Source organism: Pimephales promelas, chromosome 6 (assembly GCF_988280905.1).
Source record: "Pimephales promelas chromosome 6, fPimPro1.hap1.1, whole genome shotgun sequence".
Lineage (NCBI taxonomy): Eukaryota > Metazoa > Chordata > Actinopteri > Cypriniformes > Leuciscidae > Pimephales > Pimephales promelas.
Window position 1 is genome coordinate 1,761,227 of NC_142774.1, and position 26,944 is coordinate 1,788,170.

The 26,944-nt window shown below is 41.1% G+C and overlaps 2 protein-coding genes across 2 annotated transcripts; one reads left to right on the top strand and one right to left on the bottom strand.

Moving 5' to 3' along the window:
* The first annotated feature begins 643 nt into the window (after window positions 1–643).
* Window positions 644–11,910, top strand: LOC120459780 (B-cell receptor CD22). Its single transcript, XM_039647256.2, has 11 exons — window positions 644–1,031; window positions 1,226–1,279; window positions 1,763–2,110; window positions 2,209–2,457; window positions 5,412–5,669; window positions 6,651–6,908; window positions 7,000–7,248; window positions 7,510–7,597; window positions 7,699–7,741; window positions 11,336–11,466; window positions 11,616–11,910. Exons 2-11 carry the CDS (start codon window positions 1,228–1,230, stop codon window positions 11,662–11,664), a joined length of 1,725 nt encoding a protein of 574 aa, XP_039503190.2. The 5' UTR covers window positions 644–1,031; window positions 1,226–1,227; the 3' UTR covers window positions 11,665–11,910.
* A 3,337-nt stretch (window positions 11,911–15,247) lies between these two features.
* metrnlb (meteorin like, glial cell differentiation regulator b) lies at window positions 15,248–26,486 on the bottom strand. The gene is made up of 4 exons (XM_039647779.2): window positions 26,280–26,486; window positions 19,942–20,327; window positions 17,332–17,391; window positions 15,248–17,021 (listed from the first exon to the last, which is right to left on the bottom strand). Exons 1-4 carry the CDS (start codon window positions 26,360–26,362, stop codon window positions 16,708–16,710), a joined length of 843 nt encoding a protein of 280 aa, XP_039503713.2. The 5' UTR covers window positions 26,363–26,486; the 3' UTR covers window positions 15,248–16,707.
* Window positions 26,487–26,944: the final 458 nt, after the last annotated feature.

Consider the following 26,944-nt stretch of genomic DNA (forward strand, 5'->3'; position numbering starts at 1 on the left):
CATCGGATTTGTTTGAAATTTGGCATGGTTTGTGCAGAGACCCTTCTGACAAAAATGTGCCAAGAGAAAGTATTTGTCAAAACCTTTGGTGGATTTTTTTTTTTAGCCAAAGCCCACCTTTATACTCTGAAGGGATTTGATCTTTAAAGGGTCATGAAATCCAAAACTAAATTTTGAGGGTTACATACGTAACCGAAACGTTATTTGTATCACATGGATCCTTGCAGAAGTTTGAACAAGCAAACATATGAGCACCTTAGTGGCCATTGCTCCTTCATCCTCTCGCAGTAACAACATCATTCAAGCAACTAAATTATTTAGCCAAAAGAGTAGAAATATCGAGGTTACCTGAGATAACGGTGCAATTGAGAACTTTTAAGTGGAAACATCTAAAATAATTGATGGGTAACATGCACATAGTACTGATAAACATTGTTACTAATTGCAAACACAGATTTTGCAGCTTTTGACTCATGTTTTTTTGTACTGTCCCTATATATAGTATAAATAAAAATGAATTTATCAAATAAACGTATATATAGGCCTTTGATAAACTATAACAGCATGCCATGAATAGACACGCATGTTTATAGTAACGCAAGCCTCGAAACTACCTGAACCAGTAACTGAGAAATGACTCATGTGTGTGAAACAGGAAACATCAACCATTACCATCAGTTTGCCTGTTATTGAGGTTTCGCTGCTTCTATTAATAATAGATCTACGTAGGCACTCAAACGTCAGCCGACTGTTATATTTTAAGACTTTAAGTAGTTTTTTTTTTTCTGTGTGTTTACTATGCGTCTTGAAAGTCAATCGTAAATGTATACGTTGGTATCTTGGATTGCAAATCGAATTAAACAGGATGTTTTTAGGATTTAAAAAAACATAAAATTAAAAACTTTTTAAATATAGTATCTGTATGTCACCAATGAGAGGTAGAAAAGAGGAAATGACGCGGGTCTGGTTATAAATGAGGCTGGTGGACTTGAACCTTCCTCATTTCTCCAGATGAGGTGTCCCGCTCTATGGTATGACCCGTTTAGTACCTATTTTTGTTTTGTTTTGTTTGTTTGTTTGATTATAAAGACTTTTTAAAAGATTCTATATGTGGTCTCATTGATGTCACATTGACAAAGACAGTCTTGCTTGATGATAAAGAACACAAACAAGCATAATTTCTGCTCATATTGATTATCTGTGTTGTCTGTCAATCTCATCTCAGTGATGTCAGTCAGAATGGCTCCTCTTCCTCTACTCTTTCTCCTCATGATTCAAGGTAAGTCCCTATAATGTTTATGTTCAGTGGTTTGCTGTCTATGTTTCCATTTGTCATTCTTTAAAAAAGTAGAATGTTGTTAGTTACCTATTGGTATTGAAAAAGTTAGTTAGTTTAGTTTGATTAATTATATTAAAAATGAAAAATAATGATTTTCCTGCCATTGGAGCAGAATAAGCTTGAAGTACCACCTATGTCCATATCATCTGTTCCTCGTTCATGTAATGCTAAAATATCATCATTAATTGGCTTTTGTGGGGAAATATTATTTTATGATATTAATTAAATCACAATATCTAAATAATTATTAATATTAATAATTCTTTAATATTTTCATCTTCGTCTGTATTTTCACTTCCATTTTCATACTTCTGTCTCAGATGATACATTCTGCTTTTCCTCAACAAACATGAGATATTTAAAGACTGCAAATATATTCTATTAAAAACTGCTGCTTTGTTTATTATAAATGTGGTTTTTCAGGGGTTTCTAGTGCTGATTGGGGTGTGATTTACAGTCCTCCACACATCTGTGCACTAAACGACTCAACAGTGATAATGAGATGCACTTATACATACCCTACTGGATATAAGATCAAGAAAGTGTTCTGGACAAAAACACTGGTAAGAGATAAGGGAGAGTTTCCAGATCTGTCTAATGACCCTGAATACAGTCAGAGGCTTCAGTATCTGGGAGATGAACAGCAGAACTGCACCGTCAGACTGAGTCATGTGACACTGAAGGATTCACGCATGTACTATTTCAGAATCACCACTGATAAACCTGATGGAAAATGGACTGGTGATCCAGGAGTGACTCTTACTGTCACAGGTGACTTTGATGAGGTTTATCTCTTCTTCTGTGCATTATGTTGAATATTAATCTGTGTATGACAGCAGCACTAGATATAATGTGTGTGTTGTGTTCAGATCTTCAGGTGGAGTCTCCTGAGAGAGTGACAGAGGGAGATTCAGTCAGTCTGACATGTAAAAGCAGCTGCGCTCTGACTGACAGAGCAACATTCATCTGGTACAGAAACTCACTGAAGATATTAACTGAGAGTAAATTCAGGAACACACTCATCCTCAATCCAGTCAGAAGAGAGGATTCAGGCAGATATCGCTGTGCTGTAGACGGACACACACACGTCTCTCCTGATGTTCACCTCAATGTCACGTGTGAGTATGAATTTTGTCATTATTTGAACAAATAAAAATTATATGAAATGTGTAAATTTCAAACATTATTTAATGATTAGCACATCACCTGTGACACTTTATAAAGATTATTTCCACATCCCACCAACTATTTTCTAGGATCACCAAATGACATCTAAGCGTATTGTGTTTACAGTTTAATAATTATAGACCAGTGATTCTCAACTCCAGTCCCCACGACACACTGCTCTGCATATTGTGTATCTTTTAGTGCCGTCAAACGATTAAAATATTTAATCGCGATTAATCGCATTAATGTCATAGTTAACTCGCGATTAATCGCACATTTTCATCTATTCTAAATGTCTCTTGATTTCTTTTTGTTACATTATTTTTTTCTCATTTCAATGCTCTTATCAACATGGAAAAGTGGAAAAATTATTATTGAAAATAACATTGGAATAGTGTTCAATTTCACACTAACATATAGCCTATAAATAATCTCTCACACAATGTAACACTGTCTATCAATAAAAGGGTGAAAGAAATACTGACGAGGCCCTAATATTGGCGAGGGGCGGAGAATTCGCATCATCTGTGTGTGTGTGTGTGTGTGTGTGTGTGTGTGTTTGCTTGGCCATCATCAAGTGATGTTTCTGGACGTGCTGCGATGATGATTGCTTAGTTCACAACGACAAAACACACAGATCACTTGGTCTTGTCAATGGGACAATATGGTAACTTTTTAAAAGTAAACTTTCCATTCAGAATGTTAGGGCATCCATTTCGGCGTCTCGCGCTCGTCATCCACTCAAAAGTAACGTTACTATTTGGCCGGCTCGCAAGCCGAAACGAGCGTGTGCGGCACAAAACATCCTCGCGCTGCGCTCTGAAACCCTTTCATTTCAATGGCTTGTGACGCGCGAGGACGTTTTGTTGCTACTTCGACCAAAGCGCAAGCGGATCTAGCTAGAACGGAAACAAAACAACAGGCACGCCACAAAACACACGTTTGGGCTTGCGAGCCGGCTTTGAGTGGATGATGAGTGCGAGACGCCGAAATGGATCAGGACGCGGCATTGCAAAAGCATGTGAAAAAACGACAAAGTTTGCTAGGACAAAAAGACCATCAATCGCATGATTAAAAAAAATTAACGCCGTTAAAATGGGTTTGCGTTAACGCCGTTAATAACGCGTTAAACTGACAGCCCTTTTTATTTATTGTGTATTCCCTTATTTAACACACCTGATTCAGATCCTCAGCTCGTTAGGATAGACTCTAGCCCCTGAACCGCGCAGCCGACGAACTGTCCCGGCTTCAGCCCCTGCCTGGAGAATGGCGACTCCATCCCCAGTCGTTCCAGCTGATTTGGGACCAGATCGGGGACGCACAGATAGATCTGTTTGCCCCTCACCCATTCCTCTGCGGAAGGACCTCCTTTCTCACGGACGGGGCACCCTGTGGCAGGTTTGAGTACCATACCACCAACGGTGGTGGCTACATCACTTCCGCTAGGGCGTAGTCCACAAGACATGTCTATGCGTTGAAGTGGGACCTCTTCGTCAACTGGTGCTCTTCTTACCAACACATTCGCCAGATTCTATAATCTCCGAGTGGAGCCAGTGTCCTCTCATGTACTCGCTTCAACTAGCTAGTACCGGAACCGCCCAGGTGTCTTCTACGGACTGGATGCGTTCGATATTTCCTCAGGTGAGCCTCATAAGCTCTGAGTTCCTCCAGCAGTCGTCTAGGTGCCTCCCGTGTGCATTGTCCCTCCCCCACATGTGTATTTCCACTGTAAGCCTCTCACTGAGCATGTGTCTTTCCCTCGGCAAGCCCCCTTGCCACCCCTGGGGTTAAAATCTTCCAAAAAAGATTAAAAACATTTGCTTCCCTCTGGGTCATATGTGTATTCCTTAAGTCCCTGAGAAGGGAACTGAGACGTTCCGTCTTTCTGCCACTTTCCGGTGTACCGCGGGGATCACCTGACCTCAGTCTTGACTTCTCAGTGAAGAAACATGTCTGTTTTTCCGCCAGCGTCCTCCTTATATAGTCACAAGGTGAGGCGGAGTTATGTTATGCAAAATCTGCAGACCCATGGCATTTCTTTGCCACTGGCTCGTTTTATATTGAGCGAAGCTGATAGGCTTTCTAAGCGAAATCCCATTCTTCGTCATCCAACGGAACGTCTCTGTTCCCTACTCAGGGAACGAGGGCTACATCCGTAACCAAGACGTTTTCACTGCCACACCGCTCTATCCTTCTCTTATCCGTGAAGAAAACCCCAAGATACTTAAACTCCTCCACTTGAGGCAGGAACTCTCCACCAACCTGAAGTGGGTTCAACCATGTTGAACAAGTGTGAAAAATGGTAAAAGTTGCTTGACTGTGCCCAATACCCAGATAGCAAACTGACATTGAATCAACGTGGAAACATGACATCGAAACAACGTTGATCTGACATTGTTTTGCTCATCGAATTAACGTTGAACCAACGTCAGACGCGTCATTCTTTCAAAACTAACGGAAAATAAACTTGAAATCAACGCGTTGTTTCGACGTTATGAAGCAAACCAATTTTCGATTTTCATTTAGCTTTGAAGAATGCCGCGTCTGACGTTGGTTCAACGTTAATTCGATGAGCAAAATCAACGTTGTTTCGATGTCACGAGAGACGTCGTTTCCACGTTGATTCAATGTCAGTTTGCTGTCTGGGTATTGGGTTCTGATTGGTCAATAACTGTTACTTATATTTTGTTAATTATCCTAAACTTTCTAATTTAATTAACATGATAAAGTCTTACATAATTTACAACAATGTCAATCAAATGGGGATGGTGGTTTTACAGAGGGAAAAATATTATTTTTTTAAATAAATGTACAAATTTTGTAATACACTTAAGGCTCGATTTGAGGTGGATGCGAGACAATGTTGCTTAGTTTATTTTATGCAATTTTTGATTTTCATTTTTAGACCCCCCCAGGAACATCTCAGTGTCCATCAGTCCATCTGGTGTAATAGTGGAGGGAGATTCAGTGACTCTGAACTGCATCAGTGACTCAAACCCTCCTGCTGTGAACTTCAGCTGGTTTAAAGGAGGAACGATTGTAGGATCTGGAAGAATCTTCAACATCTCAAAGATCAGATCTGATGACAGTGGAGAATACAAGTGCAAGTCCATCAATGAACATGGAGAGAAATACTCTGATTATGTGACTTTAAACGTCATGTGTGAGTTAATAATGGTTCAGTAACTGCTGTAACAAACAAGTGCAGATTTAGGGCCCTATTTTAACGATCTGAAACGCAAGTAGCAAGTAACTTTGCGGGCGGATCTCGATGCTGTTGCTATTTTCCCAGCGGGATAAATGACTCTTGCGCCAGGCGCAAGTTTAAAAGGGTTTGGTCTGAAGTAGCTTCATTATTCATAGGTGTGGTTTGGGCGTAACGGAAATAAACCAATCAGAGCGTCATATCACATTCCCTTTAAGAGCAGGATGAACGAGGTGCGCTTTTTCTATGGCGCAATACTATTATAACGGCGCATTTACTAGACGCGCTTCAGCATCGGTTCACAGCCGAGGAGATCGATGTTCTCGTCAGGGCCGTAAAAGAAAGAGAAGTGACATTGGGGATGGGACAAACACCCAAATTAGCTTCGGTTAAACATGCATATAATAATTTGGGTAAATGTGCACGCATTATGCCTATTTTTACCATCGTCATGGACACAACAATTATTTCCCTCGTGTTTATAAATTTTTCCTTATAATAATGTATCATTTGCAAAAAGTAAAATGCATCCGTGTAGATGAGAGAATCATCTACAGTGTATGGACGTTGTTCACTCTGTATTATGGCCAAGCATGCGCGCTTAAAATAGCATCTGAATGTACGCGCAACGTGCCACTGACTTTAGACCAGGTTTTTTCTGGTCAGTGGCGCAATTGTTTTCTGGAACTGCAAAATAGCACCAGGGATTGTTTGCACCGACACACGCCTCCTTTTTGCGCCAACCCGCCCAGGGAGCGCAAGTTCATTTCCTTGTTTACCGGCGTGCGTCTGTGGAGGGAAAAAGCCCGCTTTGCGCGCGTGCAAAATAGGAATGATAAATGCGTCAGTGTATAAAGTCGTTGTGCAAGATAGGGCCCTAAGTCTTTTAAAAAACTGGAGATTGAGTTGATTTGAGGTTTTAATTTTTGTCTTTTTTAGATCCTCCAAAGAGCATCTCAGTGTCCATCAGTCCATCTGGTGTAATAGTGGAGGGAGATTCAGTGACTCTGAACTGCACCAGTGACTCAAACCCTCCTGCTCTGAACTTCAGCTGGTTTAAGGGAAGAAAGTTTGTAAGATCTGGAAGAATCTTCAGCATCTCAAAGATCAGATCTGATGACAGTGGAGAATACAAGTGCAAGTCCATCAATAAACATGGACAGAAATACTCTGATACTGTGACTTTAAACGTCATGTGTGAGTTAATAATCATCAACACATTGTTTAAAATTTCCAAACACATAATTTTGTAATAGTTTTTGTGAATTTTAATTTTTGTCTGTTTTAGATCCTCCCAGGAACGTCTCAGTGTCCATCATTCAGTCTGGTCAGATCTGGGCAGGAGATTCAGTGACTCTGAAGTGCATCAGTGACTCAAACCCTCCTGCTGTGAACTTCAGCTGGTTTAAGGAGAATGAAAGCTCAGCTGTTGGATCTGGACAGAGTTTCAGTGCACTACAGAGTGGACGCTTCTACTGTCAGGCTCACAATCAACATGGATCTCAGAGATCAGACGCTGTAACTGTCACTGTTAAAGGTAAAATCATTTAAATATTTGAGTAGAATTCAAGTTAATTTCACTTAATGATTTGAATTTTAAACACTACCATTTTTATCTATTTTTTTCAAGTTTATAATTTTTCTTTTTTTACAATTTTATTAATTTATTCAAATCAACCAAAGACCTGCCAGAATACACTGGCTTGCGTAATATATTTTTAATGCAAGGCTTCACCAAACATTTTCTGATTTCTGCATCAAATACATTTCACATTTCAAGTATTCCTTATTTTTCCAGCGGGTTTTTCAGGAATGCCTTACATAGTTATTGCGATCGCAGCCGGATGTGCAGTTTTATTTCTTGTCTGCATCATCATGTTCAAGAGGTGAGAATTATTTACTTACGTTTGTTTAATTAAAACACAATGGGCTAATTATTAATAATTATTATTGTGTGTATGTGTTTACATGATTATCTCTGCCACAGGAAGAGAAAATGTGGTGGAGTGACGGACGTCACGCAGAATCAGGTCAGAACATAGAATTATCCATCTGAAAATAATAATAATTAAAGCTGCAAGCAGCGATGGGCGGGCCCTCGCACCTGTAGCACGTCGGGGTCTGAGGCGGCCGTGTTGCATTTTCTGCAGCTCAGCCAGTGCGCATGTGCATTTGCTACGTTGCTTCGTTAAAAGTCACTTCCTGTTGCCAGGAGGTGGCGCTATGACTGTGGGTGAATGTCAGCATGTAGATTTGTTCAGTGCGGGACTCTTGTCAAACGTGTAAAATTTCGTGCAGATCTGGGCATTTACAGCCAAGTTACTACAACTTCCTCTTTTATGGCGAATCTTCGACGCCACGGACACGCCCATCGACGAAAACGCGCAGATAGCACAACTTTACATCGTCAATGCCTTTAGAAGGCACAGCAGAACTGTGAAGTCGATCCGACTAAATCCCTAGGAGGAGTTCGTTAAAGTACGGAGTGTGTAAATCTTCCCAAATCGGTCGCCAAATTCAAAATGGCGGACTTCCTGTCGAGTTTAGGGTATGGGTTCTTGAGGCTTTTTTGTGCGTCTGGTCATGGTAGATGTACCACAGAAATTTCGTACATGTCGGTCAAACAAGCGGCGGGGGCTGCTTCATTAAAGGTCACTTCCTGTTGCCAGCAGATGGCACTGTGACTGTGGGTGAATATCGGCATGTAGATTTGTTCAGGGCGGGACTCTTGTCAAATGTGTAAAATTTCGTGCAGATCTGAGCATTTAGAGCCAAGTTACTACAACTTCCTCTTTTATGGCGAATCTTCGACGCCACGGACACGCGCATCGACGAAAACGCGCAGATAGCACAACTTTACATCGTCAATGCCTTTAGAAGGCACAGCAGAAATTTGAAGTCGATCCGACTAAATCCCTAGGAGGAGTTTGTTAAAGTACGGAGTGTGTAAATCGTCCAAAAATGGCCACCAAATTCAAAATGGCGGACCTCCTGTCGAGTTTAGGGTATGGGTTCTTGAGGCTTTTTTGTGCGTCTTGATATGATACACGTCCCCACCAAATTTCGTGCATGTAGGTTGAACGTGGACGAGGGGCTAATTATTTCCAATTTTCTAGGTGGCGCTAGCGTGCCATTTTGCCCCGCCCATCCACGAAACCCACAAAATACGAAATTTTTCACCAGTCCTGACATGAGTGCCAAATTTGGTGAGTTTTTGAGCATGTTGCGGCCCCGAAAATGGCGCCTACTTTGCAAAAAAAATAAAAAAATTAAAGCTGCAAGCAGCGATGGGCGGGCCCTCGCACCTGTAGCACGTCGGGGTGTGAGGCGGCCGCGTTGCATATTTTGCAGCTCAGCCGGTGCGGCTGTGAATTTGCTACGCTGCTTCATTAAAGGTCACTTCCTGTTGCCAGCAGGTGGCACTATGATTGTGGGTGAATGTCGGCATGTAGATTTGTTCAGAGCGGGACTCTTGTCAAATGTGTAAAATTTTGTGCAGATCTGGGCATTTACAGCCAAGTTACTACAACTTCCTGTTTCATGGCGAATCATCGACGGCACGAACACGCTCATGGACGAAAACGCGCAGATAGCACAACTTTACATTGTCAATACCTCTAGAAGGCACAGCAGAAATGTGAAGTCAATCCGACTAAATCCCAAGGAGGAGTTATTTAAAGTACGTAATGAGTAAATCATCCAAAAATGGCTGTAAAATTAGAAATGGCTGACTTCCTGTTGAGTTAAGTGCATCGCTGTAAGAGACTTTTCTGTGCGTCTGGACACGGTAGATGTACCACATAAATTTCGTACATGTCGGTCAAACATGTGGTGGGGGCTGCTTCGTTAAAGGTCACTTCCTGTTGCCAGCAGGTGGCGCTATGACTGTGGGTGAATGTCTGCATTTAGATTTGTTCAGAGCGGGACTCTTGTGAAATGAGTAAAATTTCGTGCAGATCGGGGCATTTACAGTCAAGTTACTACAACTTCCTGTTTCATGGCGAATCATCAACGCCACGGACACGCCCATCGACGAAAATGCGCAGATAGCACAACTTTACATCGTCAATGCCTTTAGAAGGTACAGCAGAAATGTGAAGTCGATCCGACTAAAGCCCTAGGAGGAGTTAGTTAAAGTACGTAATGAGTAAATCATCCAAAAATGGTGGTAAAAATAGAAATGGCTGACTTCCTGTTGACTTTAGGGCATCGCTCCAAGACACTTTTCTGTGCGTATGGACATGGTAGATGTACCACAGAAATTGCGTACATGTCGGTCAAAAGTGCGGCGGGGGCTGCTTCGTTAAAGGTCAATTCCTGTTGCCACTAGGTGGCGCTATGACTGTGGGTGAATATCGGCATGTAGATTTGTTCAGGGCGGGACTCTTGTCAAATGTGTAAAATTTCGTGCAGATCTGGGCATTTACAGCCAAGTTACTACAACTTCCTGTTTCATGGCGAATCATCGACGCCACGGACACGCCCATCGACGAAAATGCGCAGATAGCACAACTTTACATCGTCAATGCCTTTAGAAGGCACAGCACAAATTTGAAGTCGATCCGACAAAATCCCTAGGAGGAGTTTGTTTAAGTACAGAGTGTGTAAATCGTCCCAAAATGGCCGCAAAATTCAAAATGGCGGACTCCCTGTCGAGTTTAGGGTATGGGTCTTTGAGGCTTTTTTGTGCATCTGGACATGGTAGATGCACCACAGAAATTTCGTACATGTCGGTCAAACATGCGGCGGGGGCTACTTCGTTAAAGGCCACTTCCTGTTGCCAGCAGGTGGCGCTATGACTGTGGGTGAATGTCGGCATGTAGATTTGTTCAGGACGGGACTCTTGTCAAATGTGTAAAATTTCGTGCAGATCTGGGCATTTACAGCCAAGTTACTACAACTTCCTGTTTCATGGCGAATCATCGACGCCACGGACACGCCCATCGACGAAAATGCGCAGATAGCACAACTTTACATCGTCAATGCCTTTAGAAGGCACAGCAGAAATTTGAAGTCGATCCGACTAAATCCCTAGGAGGAGTTCGTTAAAGTACGGAGTGTGTAAATCGTCCAAAAATGGCCGCCAAATTCAAAATGGCCGACTTCCTGTCGAGTTTATGGTATGGGTTCTTGAGGCTTTTTTGTGCGTCTTGATAAGATACACGTCCCCACCAAATTTCATGCATGTAGGTTGAACGTGGACGAGGGGCTAATTTTTTCCAATTTTCTAGGTGGCGCTAGCGTGCCATTTTGCCCCGCCCATCCGCGAAACCCACAAAATACGAAATTTTTCACCAGTCCTGACATGCGTGCCAAATTTGGTGAGTTTTTGAGCATGTTGCGGCCCCGAAAATGGCGCTTACTTTGCAGAAAAAAGAAAAAAAAGTTAATTCTTAAAAAAAAAAAAAATTCTAACAGTTTCAATAGGGTCCTCGCACTGTTAGTGCTCGGGCCCTAATTAAGAATCAGGTATTTTCTGCTTCAATATAAATATATATGTGATCCCAGCATGAGAAATCATTAAGACAATGCTAATGTTTACAGAAACAGAAAGCTCTTCACTCATTTTAGATGATTTATGTTAATAGTTAAATTTTCTGAAAGGTTTTGATGTCTTTCTCCAGGTCACAACAGATCAGAGAAACACTGAATCCACAGATTCTGAGAAGATCAAGTATGCAACTATCCAACACACCGGGAACAATGAAGCCAATTATGAGAATCTGAGAACGCTCCATCATGACCCTGCTGTCAGGTGAGATGCAATGAAACTTATTTTAATGTTACATAACTTGCATGATCTCCTCAATCTGAGCACCACTGGACTTCGATTGACTCCTGCAGGTAATTTGGTGGATCTGTAATGGTCATTCACACTTTATCTCTGATTATGTTGATCCACAGATGCGGTGCTGTGAAAGATAATTTGGTGATTTACAGCTTAATCAAATGATCCAGGATCCGTCAAATGGATTGAAAATGAAGCTTTGTCAATCATTTACTGCAGCTTTTATTTAAATGTTATAATAGTGATTTAAATGCGTGTAACATCAGGAGCATTACACTCCTTTACTTCTCCTTCGCTGTTAGCCGTCTGTAGGAAGTTCTGGTCAGATGTACCAATATTACCACAGACTAACGGCAAAAAAAAAAAAAAAAGTCCATGTTGGTTATTTACATCATCATCTATTCTTTGTAAGACTGCGGTTTGTCGCGTCGGTGTGGGAAGTTACAGAATCTATGCACTGAAAATTAAACGCTTGTCGAAACTTTTCTGTAAATAGCATGTTTTGTAACATTTCCAAAGTTTTGTAATTTTCCATGAATTACGATCTGTTATTTTGTCATCTTGTGTATTAGTCACTCATCGATGAGCATAAGACATATTTGTGTCTGTAACTTCCCTCTCTTTATAAATTTAAATTGTTTTCATAGAACGTATTGCTTTGACACACATACACACATACATGCATGTTTTTGTGTATCTGTATATTTTAACATTTAAATAAAGATTATGTAATAAAATGTTTGTTTTTTTAATATGTAATTGTGTGTTTTAAGTCCTATAGTGACACATCTGACATTAGAAATACGTTACATCTGGAGGACAGTAAATTTAATCATTTTTTTATGCCGAGTGATATGTTTTTGTCCTTGACAATAACATACAAGTTTCGCCTTGTAAAGAAAAGAATACTGTACATGTGCATAGAAAAATGTGTGTACAATTGCAGTATGCACTTTAAAGTCAGATGGATTCTGATTGGCTGTTAACTCTTTGAAATGATGACATACATTTTTTATTTCAATTTAATAGGGTAAACAATTAATAGCCACCATACTTCCCCAGTTGATTGATTACATTAAGCATTGCTAAGATTTTTTGCACTAAATGTTTTCTGATATTTATTTTAAATATGCAACTACTACTTTGCATAAATGTCCATTAAAGAAATCTGAAAATTTTATAAAGCCAGATTAAAAATTCATATTTTATTTTGTTGACATATTATTCAAGTTTTTACAGAAGGGATTTTATCTGTTTTTTTTCACTCCATAAATCAGCCCGAATTTTTTTTTTTTTAAAAATAAGAATAAAATTTTGTAAATTACATATGAACAAACCCCTTTTTATAAAAAAAACAAAGCAAACATACAACTGTAAAGTCTGGTGTAGCCTATGTAAAAGATTTCTAGCTCAGCACAGGAGAAAAACAATGTTTTTGCTCTTACCTTAAGTCATAATTTAACAAATACCAATTTTATATAATAATTGTAATGACTCATTATTTTATGTCATTATTATTTATGATTTACAAAATGGTGTTTTGTTGTTATGTGTCAAAACTAGGCTTCCACGCATTACCTATATCATCCACCAGGGTGCGCTATCTTCTAAGAGTGGGATTGTATTGCATATAGTGTTTAGTTTCTCTCCGCTCAGCTCTTCTCCACACATGTTGTGGATGACCTGAGGTCTCACTGACCCCTGACAGCAGAGACTCGCCCTAATTAATGAAGTGTGTGTGCCAGAGGGAGTGTTGTGTGTCTGAGGTGTTGGGTGTCTGGAGAATCAGGATAGCGTGTGCAACGCGCGTGTGCTTCACTCTGGTGCAAAATACAGACACACGAACACCCTTCTCCTTTTCAAAGCTGTTTCCTGTGAATGTATCGGCCCTTATGGGAAAACAATGATAACCAGTGCTGTGACGTGTTTATTACTACAACAAAATCTACCAATCTAATAATAGAAACCATTGGTGTGCTAATATTCAAATGACTTTTTACAGACAATTGATGAGTATGAAGCCCCTTGGATCATGGTAACGGGAAAAAAGTATATTCGTAATGATTATGTTTTCTCGCAAACGTTTTGAGTTCCCCTGAGAAACTTTGCATTTGCTCGCAAAGAACTCAAAAGGCTGGAGTTCCTACAGCAGGGAACTAAAAAAAAAAACATTTGCAAGAGAACGCAAAAGCAATGGCAGAATTTTCTTCCCATCTCATTTTTTTTCCCACAAAGACCCTTTAGGGACTCCATAGATCTGATATAGCAGATAAAACAAGTTACATTTAATAAATGTAAATGGTGCCTAGACCCTGTCGGCCCGGATCTGGGCTGAAACTGTTGCTGTCGGGGAAGCATGTCATCAATACAGAAAATATGTGAACAGTGCTCAATTAAAGAACAGCATTTTACAGTTAAGACACAAAACAATTAGTCGTGATGATTTCACCGGCTTCCAGCAGAGACTCAGACAGAGAGAGAGAGAGATAGGAAACAGTGAAAAGAGCAGCGTTAATAATAACCCGTCACACACACTCAGAGCCGTGTCTCAGTTATCTGTGCTTTCATTCCGGTCGTGCTTGAGACAGCTGAGCGGGTGAAAGTCTTAAGACGACGAGCATTCGAGACATTCACACGGATCAGATGATAGTGCTGGACTCATGTGTTCACTCTGGCTGGAGATCAGCCCACTTCTGATGGGATACGTTACGGGAAATCTCCGACAGATGGGAGTTTTCAGGAGGAATACAGGATCAAATACAAAACAAAAACAACAAAAAACAATAGGTTTACTTGCTCTCTAAGTGGGCTGAAAACACTGTTCTGTAACATAACACTGATTGCTAACAACTGTTTTGTAACATAACTATCAATAATTAGCCTGTGAATCTCAACAATGGTGACAATTATAAAGCATGTTGAAGTGAATTCTGTGTGCCACCAAACAAAACTCATTCATGCCTCCCATCATGCATTGTAGCATGAATAGATAATGAGCTTATGTTCAGAGGTGATCTGTTTGTCACCATTGCTGAGATACATACGCTAATTCTTGATGTCTGTGTGTGCCTACATAATTTTTTCTTTGTATTCTTTATTTGATCGTTTGGATTTCATTGAAACGGCTAAAAATGGTATGTTCTAAAATGACTGTGCTTCTAAAATGCATAAGGTAAATTTAACTCACAATTTACTTAACTTCACAGTTACTGTGAAAGATTCTTTGGTGCATGCTTTTCCAAATTGAAAAAAAAAAAGTTTGAGAGAACATTCAGTGCAATAAAATGAATGTCCAACAATAATTTAGGAGTTTATCCGTGGACTCATGCTGGAGTCACACACCGGTCCAACAATTCAACTTGGCAGTAATTTGTGGAAAAACAGTAAAGCATGAAGAACGGTTCATATTTCACATGAAGAGCCTTTTTTTTTGAGTGTCACACACGGTTAATGAGACTGGCAGTGCTGTTTAACGTTATTGTAAACTTAACTTATAATAGGCACTATGTTGTAAAAAGGTGATGGCCATAAACAACATGATATGGCATCTGCAATGTATTCAGATTTTCCAATGCAATGCTTTTCTTAATGTGCAACAGGATTTTTTTATTTTATTTTATTTTTTTTTGACAAAAATAAGGTTGGACAGATTTCAGTGCCTATGTGGCCTTGGTTATGTTTGCAGAAATGAGTGGAATCAGTTATATTTTATGACTAAAAAATTATATTATTCCTTCAAAATAACATAAAACACACACAAACATGTTTCTATAAAGGGTATTTTATTCCAGACTCATTTTAAGTCAGAGGAAAATAACACACATACAGCATAAACACACAAACGCACATATGAACACACTCCAGACGTCAGTCAGAAGAATCGACCGCTCTATAACTATAAACAAAGCTTTTAAGAAAAGCACCGCCATCCTCTCGCAACAGGCAAGAGCTCATGATACGCTCACACACACAGTGTTACGACACACTTTCTCTGTATCGGTTTCAGACAGCACATCCAGGCCTCGGGTCACCCCAAAAACGACACATCCAGGCCTCGGGTCACCCCAAAAACGGCACATCCAGGCCTCGGGTCACCCCAAAAATGACACATCCAGGCCTCGGGTCACCCCAAAAACCGCACATCCAGGCCTCGGGTCACCCCAAAAACGGCACATCCAGGCCTCGGGTCACCCCAAAAACGGCACATCCAGGCCTCGGGTCACCCCAAAAACCGCACATCCAGGCCTCGGGTCACCCCAAAAACCGCACATCCAGGCCTCGGGTCACCCCAAAAACCGCACATCCAGGCCTCGGGTCACCCCAAAATCCGCACATCCAGGCCTCGGGTCACCCCCCAAAAAAACGCACATCCAGGCCTCGGGTCACCCCAAAAACCGCACATCCAGGCCTCGGGTCACCCCAAAAACGGCACATCAAGGCCTCGGGTCACCCCAAAAACGGCACATCCAGGCCTCGGGTCACCCCAAAAACAAGATATCCAGGCCTCGGGTCACCCCAAAAACGGCACATCAAGGCCTCGGGTCACCCCAAAAACGGCACATCCAGGCCTCGGGTCACCCCCCAAAAAAACGCACATCCAGGCCATGGTCACCCCAAAAACGACACATCCAGGCCTCGGGTCACCCCAAAAACGGCACATCAAGGCCTCGGGTCACCCCAAAAACGGCACATCCAGGCCTCGGGTCACCCCAAAAACAAGACATCCAGGCCTCGGGTCACCCCAAAAACCGCACATCCAGGGCTTGGGTCACCCCAAAAACCGCACATCCAGGCCTCGGGTCACCCCAAAAACAGCACAAATACACAACAAATCATAGTCTGCATAAACAAAATTACACAATTACACTGTGACAATTAACAACTCATGACAATACAGACAAATATCCCCAATTTTCATTTTCATTAAAATATGAACACATTATAATTATTTTTAGTAATGCAAATATTTGCAAATAATACTGTTTATATTTTAATATTATTATTGTTATAGCCTAATAATAATTATAAAATAATATATAAAAATATTATAATTATAACAGTAATAAAAATAATAATAATAATAAAATAATTAAAAAAGTAAAACATCTGGATGCAAAGCAGTAATGAGAATGTATCTTATTGATATGATTTCTCTTGATTTTAGGGTGAAATGTTGAAGTGTTTCCCTAATCTTGCAGTGTGTGTGTCTCAGTCAGTGTGTATATGGCAGGGGTTAGTTCCCGCGTGGACAGCAGAGTGGTACAGTGTGATAAAGTGTGTGTACAGCGGAGCACATGTGACCCAGGGCTCTCCGAAGCGCAGGTGTCCCGTGAAGAGGAAGTCCTCCAGTCCCGCGCGCGGGTCACAGCGCTTCGGCATCTTCACTCGCCCCGTCCAGCGCCCGCGCAGCGACACAAACACACCACTCTTCTGGCGATACACACGACTCAACCACAGCAGCACAGACACCTGACCTTCATCATCGTCTTCCTCCTCCACGTGACGAATCCTGCCGCGCACAGCTGACACACACAGCATTGACTACGCTTTACAGAATGTTTTTTAGCATGCACAACTTATTTTCTAAAGGGGCTTTTATTATGTATTTAACCCATGGGCGCTGTTTGTTTGCGTTACACTCAGGCAACAAATTGTAATTTTTTTAATAAAATACATATTTTTTTTAAACAAATTTAAAAAATAAAAAATTTCACTATGTTTTTACTCGACATTTTTTTTACATGTATATAAATCAATTAAAAATATTTATTTTTTTAAATTGGGTTTTATGTTGTTTTTGATAAGGAGTGTAATATTGTAATAGTGTCTTACCGAAGTCACTGGTGCAGAGCGCCATGAGCAGCTGGTCATCAGTGCAGGGTCTGCATGGAGCTGAAACACACACACACACACCTTACATTAGTGTGACACACTCAGGAACACACACTCCAGCTGTGCCTGAGCTCCTGTGACCTCTGACCCCGTCTAGATAGTGTTATCATCATTATAGTCATCAAACCCGAGAGTTTAAAGCGCAGTGACGCTTGATAACACACAGGGCTGTCACATAAACACATGTGCATATAAGGGCCTTTCAGCTCCCATTGGAAATAATACAAATATTCTAAATTAACATTATAATATTTTAAAATAATAATAATTCATCCTACTTTGTGCAAGTGATCCTCAAAACAAATGGTTATTTTTATGTGGGTTTTCTATTTAGAACTGTAAAATAAAATTACTACTATCAATGTTATTGCTCTATTTAATATTAAAACCAAAATGATTCCTCAAAACCAATGCATAAAAAATTATTAATGTGGTTTAATGTTGATTCAAATGACTCATTTATTACAAAGCAGTTGCAACGGGCGGTCATATTCTGAGCGAGTCAGATGCTCAAATGAATCACATCTGATGATTCAGTGAATCAGGAGTGAATCAAACTACACAAACATTATTGTCTTTTACTCATCACAGTCCATTCAGACTCACACTTGTAAGATTCTCGAAATGAAAATGAATGAATCTTTTTTCGAGTCATTTCGTTCATTGAGTGTTAATGTTCACATACAAGTATGAATATTTATTGTACAAGTTCTCAAATTCACATCCACGTGCTCTCGAAGATTGCTACTCTTTTACCTTCATACTTGCCTCCCATTCGGAAACAATAATGTTCTTCAAAGGTTTTATTTTTACAATGAATTCAATATGAAATGTAAAATGTGTTCATTTAAAATAAAAAAATAAATAAAAAATGCATGTTCTGGAAACCAAAATCTAACATTCACACGCCAACAGCGCTGCATATGATGAACAGATTTACATTTGATCACTGCAAATCTGAAAAAAGTGAGGTTTTAAGTGACGGCTTTATGGGTATTTTTGAGCATCTATAAATCATGGTCAACTTTCATTGCGTTAAGATATTCCTAAAAACCTCTTTTCAAAGACGCACACACATCTTGAGGCCAGTGTGTGAGTGAGCGCAGCAGGTGAGGAGCTCAGGACACCTCAAGACTCGCATGTTTATAAAGACAATCCCTCTGGGAACGTTGAGCGGGAAATGGGGAAGAGCGGGGGAAGGGAACATGAATTCTATCGGAAAACCAGGTAGCGCAGCTCACACAAATATAATTCGCTAATGTTCCCGTTTAGTCACAAAACATGAATGTTCTCTCAAAGTTCCAAACGTCCAGGGTTTTTAAAAGTTGAGGGAACATTCCATTTGGAACATCATTAGAAGTTTAAGACTTTAAACGAACATTCCGTTAATCTTCCGATCGTTTGAGAGCGATCTGAGAACAGTTATCTGGGTGTGTGTGGAGGAAAGGCATGGGATATTTGATCATATGATCCTCTCCTGAGCAGCGGTTGGATGGGGATCAGCCAGTGTGAGTGTGTGATTGACAGCTCTGCAGGCCGCTTGACCCCACACCTCTTGATTACACTGTTTATTATCTTCTGTCAGGCTGAACACGGAGCGTCGGGGGGGCTGATGCTTTACTGGCTCGTTTTACCACCTCTCCAAACCAGTCTTTCATGTGATTCACAGACATTTGACAGTGTTGTTCAACGACCCCCAACACTCTCTCTCTCTCTCTCTCTCTCAAATACACACACACATTCCTGAAGACACTAAGGCTCCATGATACACTGAATATATGCAATACATTATATTTTTGATGTTTTCAAATATCACTTTTATGATGGACGGATGCACTTTTATGATGGATAGATGCACTTTTGTGATGAACAGATGCACTTTTGTGATGGACAGATGCACTTTTGTGATGGACAGATGCACTTTTATGATGGACAGATGCACTTTTATGATGGACAGATGCACTTTTGTGATGGACAGATGCACTTTTATGATGGACAGATGCACTTTTATGATGAACTGATGCACTTTTTTTGATGGACTGATGCACTTTTGTGATGGATAGATGCACTTTTATGATGGACAGAAGCACTTTTATGATGGATAAATGCACTTTTAAGATGATAGATGCACTTTTATGATGGACAGATGCACTTTTATGATGAACTGATGCACTTTTTTTGATGGACTGATGCACTTCTATGATAAACAGAAGCACTTTTATGATGGACAGATGCACTTTTATGATGAACTGATGCACTTTTATGATGGACTGATGCACTTTTTTTGATGGACTGAGGCACTTTTATGATGGATAGATGCACTTTTATGATGGACTGATGCACTTTTAACAGAATGAATTTCAAAAGAGAAATGGCCATTCAATCCCATTATAAAGCTTTGAAGAGCCAGGACATTTTTAAATATTACTCAGGTCGTATTGGCCTGAAAGAAGAATGTCATGTACACTTAGGATGACTTCGGGGCGAGTAAATCTCGGGCTAATTGTCCCGGCAGAACCTTTTCCGTTGTTGTGTATGTGTGAGCTGTACCTGCGGGAGAGTAGGGCTGGTCTCCTGGCGTCTGCATGGGGATCAGCTGATACTGGAAGGCGGTGACCCTGCGGCTGATGTCCCGACGCGCGGACGCCTCCACGAACAGCGCCCCCTCCTGGAGGCCGAAGCAGCGCATGACCCCGGCGGCCTGCTCCTCCTCCGACAGCAGCGTCCGCAGCTCCCCAGCCCGCTCCAGGAACAGCGTGGCCCCACGCGAGTCCCTCCGGGGCTTCAGGCAGGCGAGGAGGTGTGTGGAGGACGACAGGTTGGGCCGCAGGTTCACGATCACGGCTCCTGTGGGATAGAGCCACTCCAGAGAGCCTTCGGCACAGCGCAGGTACACCTGCTCCACGTCCCGCGTGTGAGACTCGTGCGTCAGGCCGCTGAAGACACACAACACAAGAGTTTACAGCTTCTCAACAAAACACTTGCCAACACTTCTGTGTTCCTCAACAATTGTAGGCCCTGTTTATACCTGGAGCCCTATTTTAAGGATCTAAGTGTGTGGTCTCTAAAGTGTGTAGTAAGCAGAGTTTACGCACAACACGCTGTTCAGATAACAAAAAAGATATTGCGCCAATTACTTTAGACCAGGTTCCAGTTGGTCAACGGCTCAGTCTATTTCAGTTCCTCAAAATAGCAACACTCTCACAATGCGCCTGAACACACACCTGGGTTTCAGACCAGCAGCCCATGAGCGCAAATGGATTTGCTTTTTAAACAACGCGGCGCAGGACGTGAAAATGAAAGCTGTGATGGGCAGAACACTTGTCTTAATGTCTTTTCTGTTAACCAAATGCTTTTTAATCTTCGTTTTTGCTTCAATGCAAATGAACAAGCGTGCCATTATTTGTTTCGTAGTGACGGTCATGTCCAAGTATATGTGGAGATTCTGCGCAATACGCTGTATTTAATATATTATGATGACTCACAACCAGTGTTGTAGTCGAGAGCAGCTCACTCAAGTCCAAGTCAAGACCGAGACCATAGAGGGTCGAGACCGAGACCAAAGAGAGTCGAGACCGAGACCAAAGAGAGTCGAGTCCGAGTCGAGACCAAAGAGGGTCGAGTCCGACTCGAGACCGAGACCAAAGAGGGTCGAGTCCGACTCGAGACCGAGACCAAAGAGGGTCGAGTCCGAGTCGAGACCAAAGAGAGTCGAGTCCGAGACCATAGAGGGTCGAGTCCCAGTCGAGACCGAGACCATAGAGGGTCGGGTCCGAGTCGAGACCAAAGAGAGTCGAGTCCGAGTCGAGACCAAAGAGAGTCGAGTCCAAGTCAAGACCGAGACCAAAGAGAGTCGAGTCCCAGTCAAGACCGAGACCAAAGAGGGTCGAGTCCATGTCGAGACCGAGACCAAAGAGAGTCGAGTCCAAGTCAATACCGAGACCAAAGAGAGTCGAGTCCAAGTCGAGACCGAGACCAAAGAGGGTCGAGTCCGAGTCGAGACCGAGACCATAGAGGGTCGAGTCCGAGTCGAGACCGAGACCATAGAGGGTCGAGTCCCAGTCGAGACCGAGACCAAAGAGGGTCGAGTCCGAGTCGAGACCGAGACCAAAGAGAGTCGAGTCCGAGTCGAGACCGAGACCAAAGAGAGTCGAGTCCGAGTCGAGACCGAGACAAAAGAGAGTCGAGTCCAATTCGAGACTGAGACCAAAGAGAGTCGAGTCCAAGTCGAGACCGAGACCAAAGAGGGTCGAGTCCCAGTCGAGACCGAGACCATAGAGGGTCGAGTCCCAGTCGAGACCGAGACCAAAGAGGGTCGAGTCCCAGTCGAGACCGAGACCATAGAGGGTCGAGTCCCAGTCGAGACCGAGACCAGAGAGGGTCGAGTCCCAGTCGAGACCGAGACCATAGAGGGTCGAGTCCCAGTCGAGACCGAGACCAGAGAGGGTCGAGTCCGAGACCATAGAGGGTCGAGTCCGAGTCGAGACCGAGACCATAGAGGGTCGAGTCCCAGTCGAGACCGAGACCATAGAGGGTCGAGTCCCAGTCGAGACCGAGACCATAGAGGGTCGAGTCCCAGTCGAGACCGAGACCAAAGAGGGTCGAGTCCCAGTCGAGACCGAGACCATAGAGGGTCGAGTCCCAGTCGAGACCGAGACCATAGAGGGTCGAGTCCCAGTCGAGACCGAGACCATAGAGGGTCGAGTCCCAGTCGAGACCGAGACCAGAGAGGGTCGAGTCCGAGACCATAGAGGGTCGAGTCCGAGTCGAGACCGAGACCATAGAGGGTCGAGTCCGAGTCGAGACCATAGAGGGTCGAGTCCAAGTCGAGACCAGAGAGGTTAGATAACCTAAGGTTAGGTCTCAAATCAGATTTAAAGATATCTTCAAGAATATGTAAAATATTTGGTGGTAACAATAAAATTGGCACCATACTCAAACAATAAACCAAATATACCATGGAATCATGAACACTGTAATGGTAAAAAGGCCACATAGTGGTGTAAAGGTAATTTTATTATATGACTTATGATTTTTACAATCAGTAAGTGCTCTTTCACAGAACATTAGGCTACTGCACACAAATTCTGTGTGGCTCTTATATGCAAACTGAATTAGGGATAAAGCAGACATGTTCAATACATAGTTGAACTACAGGCTCCACATCACACCTGACCTGGGTCCTGCTGCATTTGCCAAGTCATGCGCAGTTGCGCACAAGAAAGTCAGCAATCATTGGACGTTTCAATCAAACAACAATTTAAAGAAATATTAACACACAGTAATAATCATGACATATTTTGATTGGGACTCGGGTGGACTCGGGAATAAGTCCGAGTCCCGACTCCCAATATTTTCGAGTACGAGTCAATTCCGAGTCAAAATGCACACGAGTCCATGACAAGACCAAATCCATTAAAATATGGACTCGAGACCAAGTCCGAGACCTAGTCTCGAGTGCAAAACACTGTTCACAACGCTAAGTCTGAGCATATTTGGCCTACAGGAACTTCCCCAGCAAAGTGAGTAAACAATAAGTAGCATGCCAAATTGGCCAGAAATTGCTGATTTGACAGCGTTACACGCCACAGTTGATTTATAAAACTCCAGGTGTAAACGGGAACGAGTCCCTCATCTACTCGTGATCCGATCGGCCAAAACACATCTTAATACCAGGAGTGAACAGGGCCTTAGTTGTGTCTCGCTTCTCATTCAACACAGAGGCTCACGTTTGTAAAATGACACATAAATCTGAGGGCTTGACAAATCGGGATTCATGTCCACCCATGACCTCCTCCTCATCTCCAAGAGCTTTCAAAGACACGAGAGATCGGATGTCGAAACTGTGGGATTTCACGTCAACCTGAAGTCTGTGAAAAAGCTCAGGAGGAGACGAAGGGTAATGTGCACATGAACGATATCACACAAGCTGTCATCCAGATGTGACATTTGCATTTTCCCCGCCACAGCGCTTTCAAGTGGCTGTGGTTTGGCATATTTAGGGATGATTACAGTGTTTGTGTCTCTGGACTGGAGGCTTCGAGATTTACACTCTTCACCTGTTGAACACTACGACTTCTCTGGAAGATTATTACCTTAAAAACAACACATTCAAAGTCCCATCCATTGAGTTTATCCAAAATCAAAAGTCAAAAAACCGATTGGCTGATTCTAAAACACAAATGAATGGTATTCCTGTATTTCCACCAAATTTGGAGAGTTTGGATCAACACAAGGGCGAGTAAATGATGAAACTTCACAGCTACAGCTGGGGTTCATGACTCGGCGTTATAATTAAACTGACGAGGTTTGGTTTCTACTGAAAACAGTGCCAAATGTCCTCCAGAGAACATGCACATATGACCCCAAAATGCATCTGGTTTGCTTTTAATTAACGTTATTAAATCATTTTCTGGAGTCCATTAAGTCGCGGAGCGCATAATCGAGGCCAGATTTGGCGGCGGTCTGATTCAAAGAGTTAAATGAAGGAGTTGAAAGGAAAGGAAAAGTGCGAGTCAGCTACTTAAACCAGAGCACTAAAGTCAATGGAGAGAGAGAGAATTTTAAAAACCCTTTACTACAAGTTTTAAAACATTGCCCAGTTAATTAACACATTGTTAAACAATAATCAGAACAGAAAAGGCTAAATAATCTTAAAGGGATGGTTCACCCAAAAATGAAAATTCTGTCAGTATTTACTCACTCTCGTGTTGTTCAACCTCATAAGACCTTCGTTCATCTTCGGGACACAAATTAAGATATTTTTGGTGAAATCTGAGAGCTGGATTACTCCTCCACAGGCTTCTTCAGGGATTGAAACTTGTTCCCAAAAAGTTAAAGAGTGACTAAAGTGGCTGAATCTTAAGTTTATCAAGCGCCGAGAATACTTTTTGTGCGCAAAAACAAAAATAACGACTTTATTTCGAATAGTTGAAATAAAGTCGTTATTTTTGTTTTTGCGCACAAAAAGTATTCTTGGCGCTTGATAAAGATAAAATTGAGCCACTGTAGTCACTTGGACTATTTTAACTCTGTCTTTAATAACTTTAATTACCCAAAGATGAACGAAGGTCTTACGTCGTTGAACAACATGAGGGTGAGTAAATACTGACAGAATTTTCATTTTTGGGTGAACTAACCCTTTAAGAGGGTTGCAAAATGCAATAATCTCGCACAAATATCAAACTCACCAAATCAAATAAAAATAAACAAGGTCACTCATGGCTTTGAAATACCTCAAATCAATTAAAATTCTAGATTTCACTGAATTGAGAAATGCTGCCTCTTAATTAAGGGGAGCGTGGGGTACAACGTAACGCGGGGCTAGTTGTAACACACTTGTTTTAAATACTTACACACAAGCTAGCATCACGAAACTTGGTGTATTTACTAGTCGCCATTTCAAGAGAAAAAAATTGCGCCAAAATTTAGAAATCTTTGTAAGATATCACTGAATATTTATTTAACCATACCAAAAGTACATTTCTTACTTAAGTTAATTTTTAATCTCTATTTTTTGTGTTTATTTAAAATTGGACAAATCTGATATTATGTAGTTTAACAGGTGATATAGCTATTTAATGCTTCGCTAACGAAAAGAAGACACTAGCAGGGTTTAAACCCAAGTTCTGCAGATGGGGCATGTTGTCACACTTTTACAATGTGCCCCTATTAGAAATATGGTGTCATATTCTATACTTTTATGAATTCTATTGAGAAAACAAGAGAAACATGTAAATAAAAACTGAGAGTCAATGTTCAGAATTTATTGATATTTTGTTTTGAACTATGCTGTATAGCTGTGCTTGTTGTCAAAGTATAAAAAAATGGCATTATTTGATATAAAAAAGTTAATAATTTTGTTTTATTAAGAAAATATTTTGGTTTGACTTGTAATTTGATTTTACTTTGATAGTTTTATGTGACAATGAACCCCACCTATGGGGCATGTTGTCACATTTCACTTCCATTCTTTCAGGGTAAAGCAAGAAAAAAAGTAAACACTGTATTAATAAAACAAAACCACACAATTGTACTAGACATGTGGTAAATAAATGTGGGGAAAAAATTCTCTGAACCCCAAGTAGATTTACACAAATTGACAAAGTCAAAAACTTGTTACGATGTGCCCCGTCTATTATAAATTGCCATTTTAGCTCGGACTAGCAACAAATTCATAAGTTGACACCGAAAATTTCCTAAATCTATGTCTCCGAACGTATAAAACACAAATAAAAACAAAAAAATAAATTCTGTTAAAATAATAAACAAAGACGTTAGTCTTTAACATTGCATAAAGGCATGAAACACGGTTTCTCTCTGCAAATTAGCGCTGAATAGATTCATTCTACTGAATCGATACATTCGGACGGTTCTTTTAAAATCCACGAAGACCAGCAAATAGTTAATACATAAATACTTGTTCCAGATCAGATGCGATTTTATGATTCATACATGCTAACCACTCCACAATTTTAATACAAGCTAAGCAACAATTCACACTCAAAATCCGAATCGTTTCTGGTTTATAAGAACAATGATTCGCGAATCATTGTAAGTGTCCGAGCATGTCCAGAGTAAAGGCATGTCCGGACCTTCCCCATCACATTTCACACAGTTTCATTATTTAAACCTCTTATACACAATATATTGCCAGTTTTAAAATGTAAAAACTCCCTGCCTGCACATATTTCTAATACAAAAGAGATATAGTTGACTAAAAAGAAAGAATTTATTGCAAAACAAACGAGTCACGCGTAAATTCATATGACACGACTTGCTTTTAATGAACAACATATTTTCTACGCAGTTTCTCTTTTTTTGCATGTTTTAAAATATATATTACAATTTTAAAGTGATAAAAGGTTGCACGAATGTGCAAGGCTCACCTTCCTGTCCAGTTGCACTGGTCGCTGGAGTATTGAGCACATCCACACAGGACTAGAGCTGACAGAAGAATGAATAAAAACATCCTCCAAAAGCCCAACTATCTGCTTCAGTCTGTATAAAAACACAATCCTCCGCCGCTCTGGAGAGTTTAAGACACTACATGACCGAATCACGAGCAAACACCCGAGATGAGTTCCTGAAGCGAGTCTGAACTCTGAAGCTCACAGACAAGAGTCTAGCTGAAAGCTATCGCTCCGCCCACAAACACAAACCACGCCCCGTATGCAGAGCCACTAACAATTAAAAAATTAAAAAACTCTCAAAATTGTACATTTTACGTAGTTTTAGTGTTAGCACCATAGCATTTAAAAGCATTACCTTGCATTATCTCCCATTAACTTGAATTTTACAGTGGTGTATTTTTTATTACATATAAACTGTCTTCTTGAAGTAGCTGAGCCTATCTGACCTTTTGGTGATAGCCTTACGATAAACTTTTACCTGACTTCCCCTTTGGGTCTAATATTATGACTAACTTTTACCTGACTTCCCATTCTAGATCTAACAATATCACAAAATAAATCTTACTTCCTTTTTAGATCTAATAGCCTACTTCTGACATACTTTTGACACATATCCGTGGACCAGAGCGTAGGCCTACTGT

What these genes read in the sequence shown, in the direction of transcription:
- LOC120459780 (XM_039647256.2), top strand. Translation starts at nt 1,228, where the DNA reads ATGTCAGTCAGAATGGCTCCTCTTCCTCTACTCTTTCTCCTCATGATT. An exon ending in AGTGACTCTTACTGTCACAG is followed by an intron (nt 2,111 to 2,208) that starts GTGACTTTGATG and finishes TGTTGTGTTCAG; the next exon opens with ATCTTCAGGTGGAGTCTCCT. An exon ending in TGCATCATCATGTTCAAGAG is followed by an intron (nt 7,598 to 7,698) that starts GTGAGAATTATT and finishes TCTCTGCCACAG; the next exon opens with GAAGAGAAAATGTGGTGGAG.
- metrnlb (XM_039647779.2), bottom strand. Translation starts at nt 26,362, where the DNA reads ATGTTTTTATTCATTCTTCTGTCAGCTCTAGTCCTGTGTGGATGTGCT. An exon ending in CAGTGCAACTGGACAGGAAG is followed by an intron (nt 20,328 to 26,279) that starts GTGAGCCTTGCA and finishes GTGTGTCTTCAG; the next exon opens with CGGCCTGACGCACGAGTCTC. An exon ending in GCTCTGCACCAGTGACTTCG is followed by an intron (nt 17,022 to 17,331) that starts GTAAGACACTAT and finishes TGTGTGTGTCAG; the next exon opens with CTGTGCGCGGCAGGATTCGT.